The 15,227-nt window shown below is 40.3% G+C and overlaps 2 protein-coding genes across 8 annotated transcripts in view; one reads left to right on the forward strand and one right to left on the reverse strand.

The window, feature by feature from the left end:
• The window catches only part of MPP6 (membrane palmitoylated protein 6), a 63,790-nt gene extending 58,298 nt beyond the window's left edge, over positions 1-5,492 (forward strand). For all 4 annotated transcript variants that reach the window (XM_015589520.2, XM_025046802.1, XM_015589519.2 and 1 more), the window contains one exon: positions 1,085-5,492. In XM_015589520.2, the coding sequence (XP_015445006.1) occupies positions 1,085-1,261 (177 nt within the window). In that variant the 3' untranslated portion in view covers positions 1,262-5,492. The remainder of the gene's footprint in view (positions 1-1,084) is intronic.
• Positions 5,493-9,519: 4,027 nt separating this feature from the next.
• Positions 9,520-15,227, reverse strand: part of GSDME (gasdermin E) — a 43,119-nt gene continuing 37,411 nt past the window's right edge. For 3 of the 4 annotated variants that reach the window (XM_015589473.2, XM_006912002.3, XM_006912001.3), the window contains exons 8-9: positions 14,637-14,710; positions 9,520-11,582 (exon numbers count right to left, since the gene is read on the reverse strand). In XM_015589473.2, the coding sequence (XP_015444959.1) occupies positions 11,349-11,582; positions 14,637-14,710 (308 nt within the window). In that variant the 3' untranslated portion in view covers positions 9,520-11,348. Of the gene's footprint in view, positions 11,583-14,636; positions 14,734-15,227 lie in introns of all 4 variants that reach the window. The other variant, XM_015589474.2, reaches the window with a different exon arrangement.

Genomic DNA, 15,227 nt, shown 5'->3' on the forward strand with positions numbered 1-15,227 from the left:
AGGTGTCTTCCCATTGCATCTAGGTCCTCCATGACCTGTTCCTTGCTCATCTCAACTTATTGCCCCCTCTCCCCCAAACCCTCTGTCCATCTTGCTGTTCTTTAAGTATCTTAAATACATCAGGGTCATTTCTCTCCTGGGTTTTGCTGTTTCCTCTGCCTGGAATGCTCTTCCCCCACTATAGTTCACGGTTTAAACGTCATTTACTCAGTGTCTCTGTAATCATTCTATCTAAAATAGGTCTCTTAAAATGCTTTGTTCCAGATTGGCTTCTTTTATAGTACTTACTACAACTTGCAAGTTTTTGTGTTTATTTGCCCTTTATCTGTTTCCTCCACTATAGGATAGGAACCCACCTATCTTATTCATTATTATATCCACAGATAATGAAACATTATAGACACTTTAATAGGAATGCGATAAATATTCGAAGAACATGTAGAAGTATTATAAAATTTCAAAAACACAGTTTAATGAAAAACTTTACTTGTTCATGCAGAATCCATTACTTATTTATTCTCCTTCAGCATTCCAAAATAACTAGAAATGTTTTATGAAATATAAACAATGCTAGCTAAAGAAATAATGTAAAATTTGTCTTCAAAATACATTTCTAAGATCCTCTTAGAGGTAGGCTGGAAATTTGGCTTTGAGCTTAACGGCCACTACAAATTAGCTTCCATGATCTAGAGTCCATAAGATAAAAATCTTTTGAAAAGGATGATATCGTTGGGCTAGAGACTAGTCACCTGCAGTAATTCTTTTATTACCTTAGATTTTACCCTCAAATTATTGTCAGCGGTCTTTTAATTAGGCGTCTTGGATTTATTGATCCTAAAATCAATAAATCAGAAGATTCAGAAACTCATAAATGCAGACACGAACACAGCAGGAAAGACTGGCATATGAACAGGTGGTGATGTCTTTTTCAGCACTCTCTATAGATTAGATTTAGTGGGTTAATATCAGAATCACAGTAAAAAATGATCTAACCTACTTATTTCTCATGTCCCCTTGGGCTTGGTGTTTGAGCAAATAAATACACATTAAAATATAAACGTTTTCTTCTAAAACTCTTCAACAGGACTCTGACTTGAAGAAAACAGTGGATGAAAGTGCACGCATTCAGAGAGCGTACAACCACTATTTCGACTTGATCATCATAAACGACAATCTGGACAAAGCCTTTGAGAAACTACAAACTGCCATAGAGAAACTGAGAATGGAACCACAGTGGGTCCCCATCAGCTGGGTTTACTGATGAGTCAATAAGGTTCACAATTAAAATACAACTTTTAAAAAGTGGCTGCAACAAATAAACCTTCTACCGAGAAAGTACACAGATAGAAGATACCTGCCAAGTCCAGGCATTTTTATTGTGTAGATTGAAATACCAGTACACTGTTCCAAATTTTTATATAAAACGTGGTTGGGAAGGTGTACTAATATATAATTTATCTTAATTTTTCTAACTTTTTATGGATAACCTTTCTATTCATATCACATAAAGAAATGCGTTGAAGCATTTTGTATATGTTTTGATTTAGCACCCTTGCCTTTTTCGTCAAAGGAATTTTCAAATCATCCGTTCTAAGATTAGTCTCACATTTTCACTGTGATAATGAATACTTGAAATAGTTTTGTAAAACTGTCATTTAGTTCAGTATTTAACTAGTGGTGGGTCGGTTACTCTGATTAGGAGAAACTAGTAGTTATTGGCCTTCTTTCCTAAATAATTTCTGATAGAAGCAGAAATTTAATGTCACTGCTACAGCTAGCCAACTATCCTCCAAATCTGACATCAAAAGTCCACTCAGTGCTACATCGCTTTGTTATTCCAGAGATATGTGGCTATCCATTCTAATTTTTGATATATTGTTTTTTTCCTCCTTCATTTCTACCTTTAGTGAAAAAAAAAAATGAAGAGCAATACTTTGCACTCTCATTTGTTGCAGTAACAGGCCGATGCTGAATTAACATATACACAGCACGCAAGGCCGTGCAGGCTGAGAGAGTGCCTTCTCTCGTAAAACCTTACAGCAAAATGACACTTACAGTCGATTCGTTTTCGTGTGTAAAAATTTAACTGACAAAAATGAACCTATTTCTTCAGACAGCTTTTTTTTTATTAGGATATGGTCAGCAAATGTATCATGATTTTAAGCATCCTGTGATGCTTAAAAATGCCTCTGAGTTTGCAGCTGGGGAGGTGTGTGCACAGTCGGTGTGCTTTTTGAAGTGCGATGTGATCATTAAGGTGTTTGTTCAATTTGTTGTGTTGAGAAGCCAGCCTACTGAATGATTTTTAAGATCGGAAATAATTGTCAGCTGTTTTATCTATATGTGACATACATTATATAATATATACATTGTATATATTATATAATATATTAAATAATGGGTATTTTTACATGTCTATAAGGAGATGCACTTTTTTGTTTGCTGATTAAGGAAACAGTTCTCCTCCTCTAGATGCATTAACATACACAAATTTCCAAAATTTACTTCAGTTAATATCTTCCTTTGGGGTTCTTAGATGGTATAAATTGTTCCTAAAACATATTTAGAGATGCCATGCTCATCATTAAACAAAGTTAGCCATATTTTCTATTGCTTGTAGCTTTTCACATAAACAGTATTCACACTCAGAGTCTTAGGTGCTTAAATATTGGTGGTTGTCTTTGTCCGGTGGCAGGCACCAGACACCTGGCTGCTGGATTTGTTTTCCTCTCAAAGCTGTCACATGGAATGGCCGCCGGGAGGGTTGGAGGGAAGTAGTACGCACACATTGTTTTAAATCTTTTTCACAGTGAACTAAAACACTCAAGTTGCTGCATTGTTAAGATTGGAAATCTATAGGTATTTTTTTAATTCCAGACGTTCATATCCAATATACAAATTAACTTTATCCTAGGATAGGAAATTGGTGGCAAAATGGATCGCACTCTTTTAATAACTTTGATAACTTTTAAACTGCATCTATTTACATCACGTTCTTGGTTTCTTAAAGTGACATGAGTCAAAACACAGTGTCAAGGTAATATCCTATGACTTCGCGTTTCGACACACTCAGTTTTAAGGGGAATGTCATGTCCACATTCTCAGGTGTGCCTTCATGCTGCCACATGGAGCCACAAGAGCTTTGGGATCATTGCGGCAGCATAAACAGTGTATCCACAAAATGTTTCACCCATCTTGGCAAAATAGAGACGATTTTGCCAAGCTAATATATATTTTTAGCTTTGTCATATGGTATAAAAATGCATATTATTTAGAAAACAATCTACACTTAGAAGAATTATTTCTGTTATAAATGATATTCATCACTAACTACTTAGTTAATACACACCCAATCCCTCCTAATATGAAATAAAATGATACCGTTTAGTTCATTTCAGCTTAGATACCAGAGTTGAAGAGAATAAATTTAGAAAATTTCATTGTATTTCAATAAAGAGTCATTGAACTTGAAACTCAAGTCCCATCTGAATCTGCAGAAACCAGCAGAGCTCTGCTGGACAAGGCCCAGTGGCCTCAGGATTGTCTTGTGGGAAAGGGCTAAGATAATTAGCTCTACCACAGAGAAAATGGTTCAAAATGATAATGAACATTGATAATAGTTAAAATACACACACACACACACACACACACACACACACACACGCACACGCACACACACGCGCGCGCGCCTACCTATGCTTTTGGAAACGTGATGTGCCAATACTTTAATGCACCTGAGGATTCCTTGTGGGCAGGTGAGTATCTGCATTTAGCATTCAGGGCATAACTATTTATTTATATACAACTAATGATACACACACACACATATATATATTTTTTCATTTTCAAATGTACAAATACCCATAGAATTGCTATCCCTGGAAAAGTCATTCAACTGTAACTAGTCAAATATAAATGATGCACTATAAGTAGAATTTCACCTTTATTACAGCCATGCCTTGATTATGCAGTCTCAATTTCTGTTTGATATTTGGGTGATATTAAATATCCAACACATCAGGACTTGTGCCAACTCTAACTATACAATTGCTGAACATAGCTTACTAAAATACATGATCATAAATCCAACATGACTACAGCAATAGTAGTCTGAACCCTAGATTATAGAATCTAGTAAAATTTATAATGGCTTATAAGGACAATTTTTTCTTAAAAGCAAATTATTAACACCAATTTAGAAAATAATGCAAATTAGCAATAAAATACAATAGTGTGGCATTTTAGATTATGGGCAGATACTAGCTGCTTTGACCATAATATCTCAATGACAATAAAAGATGATCTTTGCTTTAAAATTTTATTAAATCGTTACTTATTTTTATATATAACAACAAGTGTCACAATTGTGATTGGGGTTGATTTTAAGATGGATAGCCATGGAGTTAGGCACAATTATTTTGAATTGGTAAACATTGAACATAAAAGTTTGAAAATTGGTCAAAATAATGATCTACCTAACATTGTAATTTTACGACTTCTGAAACAATACTCCATTTTCCAGAAATCACAGGCTAGAAAGCCAATAATTTTGTAGTAATGAATCTTTATACTAAATATGAAAAAAAGCGATCCTGAAATTTTATGTACAGAGATAGCAGGTCATTTTTTAAATGTTTGAGTCGCCATATATATAATATATATACAGCTATGTGTATAATATGTAAAATTCTCCCAAAATACATGAATAAAACTAAATATATTCACTCATGTAATCATAACTAGTATTCTTAAATTTTTAATTACTCCCAAATCCTTAGACATTATGAAACTTTCTTCACATTGTTTTAAAGGGCTTTATTTTACCTTGAGACAGATACTAATCTTAACACATGCAGTATTAAGCTCAGAAAATTTTCATTATAACTTAATTTCCTTAAGGAAAAAGGAGAGAGTCCTAAATGGAAATTTCTTGGGAAATACATATTTAAACCTGCTAATGAATTCATGGTATAGTTCAGGCTTGAGACTATGGTACCTGTTCTCTTGTTCCAAAGGATTTGCTGCGAGAATTCATCTGTAATATATTTCGAGTTCTTGGGAGAAATTCAATATTTTAAATGATAGGATTATTGTATATAGTATACGTGAATATTTTTCTCAAACTTAAGAATACAATGACTAATATTATTCAGTCTCATATCAGTTTTTATGTAAATATACATTGTATACCTGAGGATAATTCTATAATTTTTTAAGGTAAGATTATTTTTTAAATGCATTTTTGTTAGCTTCAAGTTTTATTCATTTTTCGATAGTTCCCATAATTTGTCATGTTATTTTCTGTGTCCCTGCAATGATTTAGTGCACAGAACCAAAAATAAGTCCTTAATACACCAAAAAGTGAAGGAAATGATGAACTCTCATTTCTAAGGTAAAAACTGTAAAGCATGGTTTGTACCACTTCTTCAATATACTGTACTACTTTCTTTAAAATAGGCTCTTTTGATAAAAAGAGAGATGGTGTACTTCTACTGGCTGCGATCCTAATTCTGACTCCTAACCATGTGACCTTTGATATAATTTATCTCTCCCTATACTTTTAAGATTCCATTTGTTAAATAAGGCTAATGTTTGTCTTCAGCTTCAATTACAGGAAGTAATTTGTAACTCTGATGTGGTTAATGCTAAACTGGAAAATCTTTATTAGGGTACTTATCTGTTTTTTATATGTATGCACTTATATTGAGGTTATTTATCTTTTAGTTCTTTTAATGTGTACCTTTTTCAGAGGTAGCAGTGAACGGTGCACACCATTTAGGAATTCTGTCTCCAGTTTTAAAACAGTTCTGAGGCCATCGTTCCAGATCTGTTCTGTTCTTAGTCACCCTGGTCAGGAGGTCCATTTTAGATTAGAATCCCATTCTAGATTAGAATCCCATTCTAAGTCCAAACCCTTAGCAAATCCTTGCTGTCAGCCAGACCACTCACAAATCAAATTTAAGTAAGCAATCCATTACTCCTACATCAGAAGACACACTAATCTTTGCCCCTTAAAGCTGCCCTACACTATTTCTTATTCCTGAAATTTATCACTGCAGCCCATATTATTTTATCGATAGTATTAAATTACAGGGTGTCTGTTTCTTTATAGGGAGAAACATTCAGAAACAGGTCATTAGTGGATCTCTAATCCAACAAGAATGCATTTTAGTTCTCTTTTTAATTGCTTTATGGTGATTGGCTGATTATGCAGTGCTATGATGATAACTCCGGCCTCCACACACCAAAGTCAGAAGTAATCTCTCTCCTCTCATCTCTCCTCCCCTCCCCTCCCCTCCCCTCCTCTCCCTTCCTCTCCTCTCTCTCCTCTCTCTCCTCTCCCTCTCTCTTTCTCTCTTCATTACAAACTTTTACTGTTTTCTAATCTCCAGCACAAACTGAACGGACACATCTACAGTTAACGTAAATACCATTTACAACTTGGGAGATTAAATGACTCAGTACTTGTAAACCTGTCTCGAGTTCTACCGAACAGGTTAACATAGAGCAGAAGCCAAATGTCTCATTTTAAACGTTGGAAATTGAGATCTTTATTGTACTTCAGAAACAGCAAGCCGGAGGTCGAAACATAAATATGACAGGCCATTCCTGAAATTGGGTTTCCTTCATATCAGCCTAGGAGCTTGGAGGAAGAGGGGAAAACATAGCATTGAAAATTTCTCAGCTATGAGTTTCCAGTGTTAAACCAGAAGTCATGAGCAGTTAAAATGTGGTTTTCATAGAATCCTTAAAGAGAAGAGGCGGGCAGTCGTGTAAGTAACTCTGCTATGAACACACAAAGCTCGTTCTGGCAAACGTGCTCCAAATGAGGAATGCCCCAGCCTTTTCAGGTAGGACCAGACAGCTCCCTCTGTATTTGGAATATAAGATAAATACCTCTATTGGTTGAATGCTGTCCTTAAAAAACAACCGCTGACTCCTGTTTCTTCAGTAACCCTGGTTTTTAAGGAAGTGGTGTCTTGTATTTTGCTGTAGAAGAAAGCGTTCAGCAGCAAGTGTAATTTTCTCTGTGTTACGCTGAGCTCTGTTAGAGCCCAGGATGAGTATTTGTCGTGAAAACTTTGCTTTCGGGGATTTTTCTTTTTCCCATTTCATTTTGGTGTATCTTTATTTTGAACACAAATGCATGCTCTTTTCAACCTCTAGTCTTTGAAGTGATTGTAGAACTTTTTTCTTTTTTAATGGAGGACAAAATGCTTGTTAGCAACTTCAAAATCAAAGCTGAACAAGCTGCTAATGTAAGTTTCTGAAGAAAAAATTTAAAAATAAAATTTAATTGCTACTGCTTTCCAAGTAATTGTACTACTTGTTCCTGTATAAAAGAAACATTACTGTCCTTGTATAAATAAAACTTTCTTGCAGTACAATTAAGTATTGATTTTTCAGAACTGTCCCTATAAATTTTTCTTTTCACATTTCCATATGCTGTCAAAAGCAAAAATTACTGAAATGTTCAATCTGTGAGATTGCATACGCCTGGTAAAATATTTTTGTATGTAAAAAGAAATAAATATTTAATATTGGAAAAATGTAGTGTTTCATTTATAGGTAGAACTGAAGCTTAGAGATAATAAAAGGCAGAGGATAGGAGATTAGCTTTGGTAATTTCTTTAAATGCTAATAATCTTTGTAAAAAGCCTCTAATGACTTTAGTTTTTCCCACCAAAATAAATTTTTCACATGCCTCTCTTCCTTAACAAGGAAACCCTAACTAGCGTTTCCTTTATCCCAAACCAAGCTCTCGAAGACAACATGCTGAAGGAAAGAAGTCAGAGACAGGGAAGATTCAAACACAGGCTCAAGAAAAGGCCTCTATGCATAGATGGCCCGAGAGGACTCAGGATCATTTTCCAGTTAGCCAAGGAAGAGACGCCCTGGCAAGGAAGACAGTGCCTGCCGTGGCACACAGCTGGGCCCTGAGGCCTGCGGTGACAGGGAGGGCAGGCCTCCCCACAGGCTGGTGACGAACTGGAGGCGTCACTGTGAGTGAGTGCAGGAAGCCCGTTTCCAGAAAAGGTACTTTGCAACTCCTCCTCAACCTTTTCCGAAATTTCGTACCTCATAATTCAGAAATTGCTAGTCCAGTGTATCTCTGATGGCTGCAAAAGAATTGGGTTTTTTTTTATACAGCGGGTCCTCAAATAATGTCATTTCGTCCAATGTCGTTTCGTTCTAATGTTGTTGGGGGCGGGGGCGGGAATCGATTCCTGGCTGAGGCCACTGTCTGTGTGGAGTCTGCATGTTCTTCCCGCGGTTGTGTGGGTTTTCTCTGGGGACTCTGCATCCCACAGATGTGCGTGTTGGGTTACTTGGCGTGTCTAAACCGCCCCATTCTGAGTGTGGGCGTGTGAGTGGCCCTGTGATGGAAGGGCGTCTTATTCAGCGTGGGGACCCACCTCGCACCCTGAGCTGCTGGGACAGGCTCTGGCCACCCCACCGCCCCTGGACTGGAATGAGCACAATGGAAAAGAATTATCTTGTTTGTATTCATCTTTCTTAAATGTGTGTGTAGCTCACATGTATTTCAGTGTTTAATATTGGAAGTGTTTGGGGTCTTTATTTAGAAGTTTGGTGATGTTTCTGTGACCATAGGAAATACGCCATAGGAACTTGATCCTTGCTTATATCAATTAGTGAGCGGTAAAACTGGTTTTGTTACATGCTGTTTCGCTTAGTCAGTTTCCAAGAAACTATGGACATTAAGTGGGGACTCACTGCAGTTCATTCTTCACCTACCTGTCAGTTTTCTATCACTGCCGTAACAAATTACCACGAACTTAGCTAAAAACACAAACTTCTTATGTCATTTGTGTGGGTCTGCAATCCGACACAGGTCTCCCAGGCTGAGGTCAGGGTGCCTCGTGGGGCTCGCCCTGGCTCTCATCTGGAGGTCTGGAAAAACGTCCGCGTCCAGGCTCTTGCAGGTTGTCGGTGGACTTCAGTTCTTTGCCATCGTAGAACGAAGTCCGCACTTCTTCCTGGCGGTCAGATGAACTGGTCTCTCATCCTTGAACGAGCCCCTCCGTTTCCAGAGCAGCAGCAGCACTGCATCCTTGCCACGGCTCATCTCTTCTGCATTTTCTTCTCCCCCGAGTCTCTCCCGCTGACTCCTCTGTCTTTCAAGATCCCACCCAGATAATCCAGGATAGGCTGTCCACCTCAAGGTCCCGAACCTTAGAAACACCTGTGAAGTCCTTTTTGTCATGGAAAGTGGCATGTTTTCAGGTTCCAGGGATTACTGGGACATGGACAACCTTTGAGGGGTGTTGTCAGGCCACACCTAGTGAGCTAACGTCAGTGTTTCTTCTTGCATCCACTTATGAAAGAGAAATGGTCATGGAAAATCAGAGTTAAGGTGGCCTGTGCTGTTCTTGGAGCTATTACTCTGTTCACTCTCTGCTTTCTACATGACCGGGCCTGCTAGAACTTGTTTCCAAATCTAATTATTAAAAAAAAAAAAATACAGTTCTTAATCTCAAGCAATAAATAAAGGCACACTTAAAATTAATAATAATATTTAATGATGAAGATAGCAGTTAGAAGAAACTTTTGGAGGCTCAGTGTCACCCTCGTTCAAGCATGCCCAGCACTACGTCAACCACCACACCCCAGTGGAGGTCTGCTCAGAAGCCCAGCAATCACTGGGGGGCTGGGAACACCTGTAGCAGCATAAGGCTACATCCTTTCCAGTAGCTAATTTTTAAAGCACAGTCTAACAGGGTAACTGGCCAGTGTTAGGGCATTTGTGGAAACAGTCAAAATGCCTTAGTTGCCTGTTTGATGTAACCCAAACTTTGGGCACTTGCTGGGATGGCATCTTGTCTTTCTGTCTGAAGTTTGTCTCTATTTTTTGGTGTTTTGGTTCAGTTTTTTGTTTTTGTTTTTGTTTTAATTTAGAGGATAATACATATGAAATTCTAACAGGAATAGAGGGTGAACCCCACCCACCTTCCCCATCTTTTGCCCCAGCCTCTAAATCCTCTCCCCAAAGGAGCCGCTGTTGGGTTTCTAGTAAATTCTTCCCATGTGTTGTGATACATGTGTATCTATTTTTTACACAAGTAGATTCATATTACATGTTCGGTCTTTGGTTTGTTCTCTAAACTTATTTCAGAACACCAGACAAAAACGCATGGACAGTGCCCCCATTTTAGCACGAGTGCTTCCGCTTTTGCATATTCCTTTCCAATTTGCATATAAGGTGCTTATTTTTTATGTTGTTGCCACCACGTTATACTCCTTTTTTCCCCTCACGTCTCATAAGTATTTGCATAAGGTTTAGTCTCATTTTTACTAGAGGTGATGAAATGGTTATTTGCTCCATTTCTTCCCCATTAATGTTAATTCGAATCTTAAGGGCAGGAAAGGAATAAGTAGATGATATTGAGGTAAAAAAAAAATACCGAGTGAAATGTTTCTCCCCAACAACTGCGGCTCCTCACCCCCATGCTCCTGAAGACAGACAGGTTCTAGCAGGAGGGATAGCTACTTTCTGCTAAGGCAGAAAGCAGGGTGCTGGCTTCAGGTCCCCAGTAGCAAGGGGACAGTCCAGGCTATTTATAGAAGGATATGGAAACAATAAAAAGCGACATACACACAGTTCAGAGTTTCCTTGGATACGGGATGTAGTATTTTACAAATTAAACATCAAGATTGTATGGGATACTAGCACATTGTTCTTGACAGAGAATTATTATGTTCATCAAAGCCAAATAAAATGCATATAGCTAGACCCTTAAGGAAAGGTGCCCTGCTATTAGATTTTTCTAGTATAATTTTGTTTAGCAGAAGAATATATGTGCTCTAGTGGCACTTACAGTTCATTTTTCAGTCACTGCAAGGCATATAGCACGTCCAAAACGTAGCCTTCTATGAAGAGAAATTGCCCTTCCACAACGTTCACAATTTAAAGTGAATTTTTGGATCAAAGTGGCAGACCCATTTGTTTTGGTACAACAGGAAGAAAGAGGGAAATGTAAGTGATAGATGGACCCATTTTTTTCAGTGCCGCTCCAGAAAAAAAAGGTCTGAATGTACTCTGGCTTAGAATTCTCATCCCTTCCCCAGGCCTTCGGGTGCTGGAGTTGAACTTGCACATGGGGTGACCAGCACAGGAGGGCCTCGTATGAAACAGAAACAGAGTACCTGGTGGCTAAACTCAAGGCGATTCCTAGCGTAAAAAGTTACCACTCCATAGACTCTTGTAAATTCATTTCCTTGAGCATCTTTCAACATAGATCTGACCTAGGCCCCAAAGTAGTATCTCAACGATCCTGAAAGTTACCCAGCCTTGGCCGAGAACATGTCCTCATGATTCACGTGTGACGTTACTGATGCATTCTGCCTAAAGCCCAGAGTCCATTCAGGCTTATATAAAGAACGAGCGGGGAAACGTTAGGAACTTGGCAGGTGACAGCTTTCACGGACGACTGCTGTCGCTCCAGGTTAATGTCAGCTGCAGCAAGCAGGCGCTGCACAATCTCAAACCTCTCTGTATCTCTCAGAGGAGCCAGGGCTGCGTCTTCAAGATCAGATTCTCCATCAGCAGACAGCACGTGGAGCTGAAATGGCACATTTAAACACACTCACTTAAAAATGTTATAGAAAATCCACAGAGCTGGATAGTAACGCACTAGCTCATGATGAAAAAAATAAGTTGTTATTTAAATTCTCCAAATGGAACAGAGAATTTAATGTAATGACATATCTGACCCAAGCCAGGATCTCAGGCCTGATCTTTCCAATTTTCCTGTTGTCTTCTGTCTGAACCCCTACTCCGAACGCTACCTGCTACTACATCCATCAGTGCCAGGAGATTAGAAAGGTCAAAATGTAACTTTCTCATGCACGCATTATGTAAGGTTTATTTGATTTTTTTTTTTATTTAAATGAATAAAAATAAATGTTTGCACAAACCCCTCAGAGGGGTAGGTACCAAAGTTTATTTAGTTAAGCTTCCCGCCTCAAGAGGCTCTGCTCTCCTTCTGCCTGAGTACTCTCCCTCCAGAGGTCCATGGAGACCTTTTCTTCTCTCGGTGGTCAGCTGAAATGCTGGGCCTTCCCTAATGCCCTCCCCATCCATCCACTTCCGACCCCCACTACGTTATTATCCTGTCTTCATATGCTTACTGTATCTGAAATTATGTTTCTCAACTTGTTTAGTCTGTTTCCTGAGACCAAAGCCCAGGCGAGCAGGGACCTGGTCAGTCACGGCCACCATTCACCCTGCCCGGACCGCGGACTCTCAGGGTGCTGCCTGGCCGGATGGTAGTTCCTCAGAGAGGGCACTTCCCACGCTGCTCAAAACATCTGAAACTTGGCCTTTAGGGTCTTGATCAGTGCTTGGGACAATTTATTTTTTCATCTTGCCAGTTGATTTGATTTTTAAACAGGCATTCAGAACCAGACTGGATTAGGAAGGCAGAGAGTAAAATTTTTCAGAAAAAAAAAAAAAAATGAAGCCTATAATGTATGTGTGAAATTTAACTAAATCTGAAGGGAATCCTAAAGAATTCCAGGTAACCTTACTGTGATACGCAGCTGGCCCCAAGGCCAAAGGCAGCACTCATTTGAATACAAACGACTCATGTGTCCGTTATCAAAATCGGCCTTACAAACGCAGCTTGTAGATTTGCCAAGTACAGTTCACACAGTGTAACCACAGGTTCAGCGTTCCCATTTGGCCCCAGACCACTCAGAGTGTGGAGTGGACCTGCTCCTTAAAGCAGAGCACCATGTCCCAGCGATTTGAGAACAAGCCCCACTGGCTGCAGGCCGCCAGCAGCGTGGTGTCTGGGTCTGGCAGGGAAGTGCTGGGCGGATCCAGCCTCCTTCTCTGGGCATCTGCCAACCCCGAGTGCCCAGAGACACTAGTAGGTATAAAAGAGCTTCTGGTCACCCAGAGGGCGGTAGAGGGCGAAATTAGCACTCTCTGTTAATGATTCTAACTCACCTTCTTACCAGTTCGGCTCATGTGCTAGCGTCTGACACTGTCCTCCCAAAAGCCCCTTAGAACGCCTCTCAAGGTTACTCTGGCCTCCAGACAAGACAAGACAGGCATGCAGGTAGATTTTTATACCCTGTTCTAAGTAAACCCCTGTAAGAAACACACAATACCCAAATTCCTGCAGGAAGCAGGAGACTCGCTGTCTTAAGAAGAGTTGTTGCAACATCTAGGGGAGATTGTGTGAAGATGTCCGGGAAAGTCTTTAAAGAAAGAGTATTTCTTTCTCTACGTTGAGCATCCCATGAAGGCAAGCAAAGGACTCTATGGCGGGGCGGGGGAGGGGGGAGTTCAGTGCCAACACAGATAACAGCCATTCTGGAACTCCATGTGTGTCCTAAGGTCTACTTCTGGACCACCAACAGAGCAGAACTTGGGGAAGACAAAGATCAGTCCTAGGGCTGGTCTGCAAGGAAGGGGACAACTAAGCGTGAGTTTGCCGGGAGAAGGCGTTAGCTGCTGTGTTCCTTTTTACATACCTCCCGGATGCAGCTGATGACTTTGTACATACTGAACGCTCAGTGGCTGTAAAATGGAGCTGGGCTATGAAAGCAGAGCTCCTGCCATGCTCATCAGGACAGACAATTTGACAATGAAATGTACTGTGTCCATAACCACACACCGTCAGTTTGGCTCTCAGCTGGCCACGGGACACACACACTGGCACACTTTCAAGTAGTTTTGTGGTCAAAAGAATGCAGCGTTTCTCTGGGCGGCAGAATCTGCTTTCAGTTGTGAACGACACCTAAACTGCTCCCTGGAAGATGCCTGGCTGCAGTCTTCAGATGTCCTTGCTGTCCAAAGGCGTGCCAAAGACACTGACCGCAGAGCTCGAATTCCCAGGGAGGATGCCTAACACATTTCAGGGTCCTAGCTAGGCAGTCCACCCCTCTCCCCGTGTCCCAGATCTGGGCACAGAGCCCTGAGCTTTGGTCCTTTGGGCCTACATAGCATGCTGGCCTCCACCCTTAGTAACCAGGTCTTAAAATAATCTCGCCAGGTGTGCTCCGTTACTCTGCCCCATTAGAGGGGTTTCCGGGCAGCCCGCTGACGGTTCCTTCTATTAATGACCCAATTTGTAATTTTAAAGGGAAAAGCTGTATATTGACTCTCCGGGGCTAAGCTGACCATTACCTTGTGCCCTTGCCATGACATTTCCTGAGAGCACACAGCTAAAATATCCCTCAGAGAGAATGCAATGTCTCCCTGAGATAAAGTGGTCCTCCTGAATACCTCACTGGGGGAGTTCGGTGCAGAAGGCCTAGCCACAGATCTGCTGTTGCAGATGATATGGTGCCAGATGCCTCGCCTGCGCTGGTGCATCAGGCCTTGGCCAAAATTTTCTCAGGATGATGAGGAAAGCATGAAGTTTGGAGTCCTAGCCCTGCTAGCAAGTTCTTCCAACAAATCTTTTCCCCTGGGCTGCAGTCTTCCTGTGGGGTGCGGTGTGGTAGGAGGTTAAAAACGGGGTTAATAATAATACCCATTTAACCTATTTTGAAGGGCTGCTGTGGATGAGAAACCCTCGAGGTGTTTTATCATCTGTTAGGTGTCCATCTCCTCATCACTTCCCCACTCCTGCCCATCCCCAGGTCCCATCTGGGTTCCTTACCAGGTGACACAGCGTAGGAATAATCTGGAGTTTACAGCACGTGCCCAGAAGAGCTGCTGCATTATCTGGCATTTCTGCAAGAGGCAAAAATCAGTCACTGTCAAAAAAAAAAAAACAAAAAGCATCCATGGGGACAAAGCCAGCCCCCTAATTTATACGTTTGTGCTCTCCAGCTAGCTGGGGAGAGTTTATGCTCAATAACTGCTGAATGAATGAGTGAATGAATGAATGAATGAACAGTGCTAAACAGGCAGCAAAGGCCTTTTAGAAAGTAGATGTAGGAACCAGGGAACCAGATCTGTGTTCAGCAGAGGATATTCCTTGACATTCAATCTGCCAATCAGAAAGAACTGTACGGACTCAGGGAAAAGCAAATCAGCATGAAAAAATAGGAAGAACCTGGGATTTGGTAACAAAAGCGGTACCTTTGAGCCCCACTACACGTTTGGGGTATGACCCTGGATCTACCTCTCTGAGCATGTTTCCTCATGTGACTGACTATAGATTTAAAAAAAATTTTTTTGCCTATATCAGAGAACTCAGTAAACTGTAAAGAATTCTGAAGTCAGGTCACTTGTCATTTTTCGGAGA

The sequence above is a fragment of the Pteropus alecto genome, unplaced genomic scaffold (assembly GCF_000325575.1).
Source record: "Pteropus alecto unplaced genomic scaffold, ASM32557v1 scaffold21, whole genome shotgun sequence".
NCBI classification, from domain to species: Eukaryota; Metazoa; Chordata; class Mammalia; order Chiroptera; family Pteropodidae; genus Pteropus; species Pteropus alecto.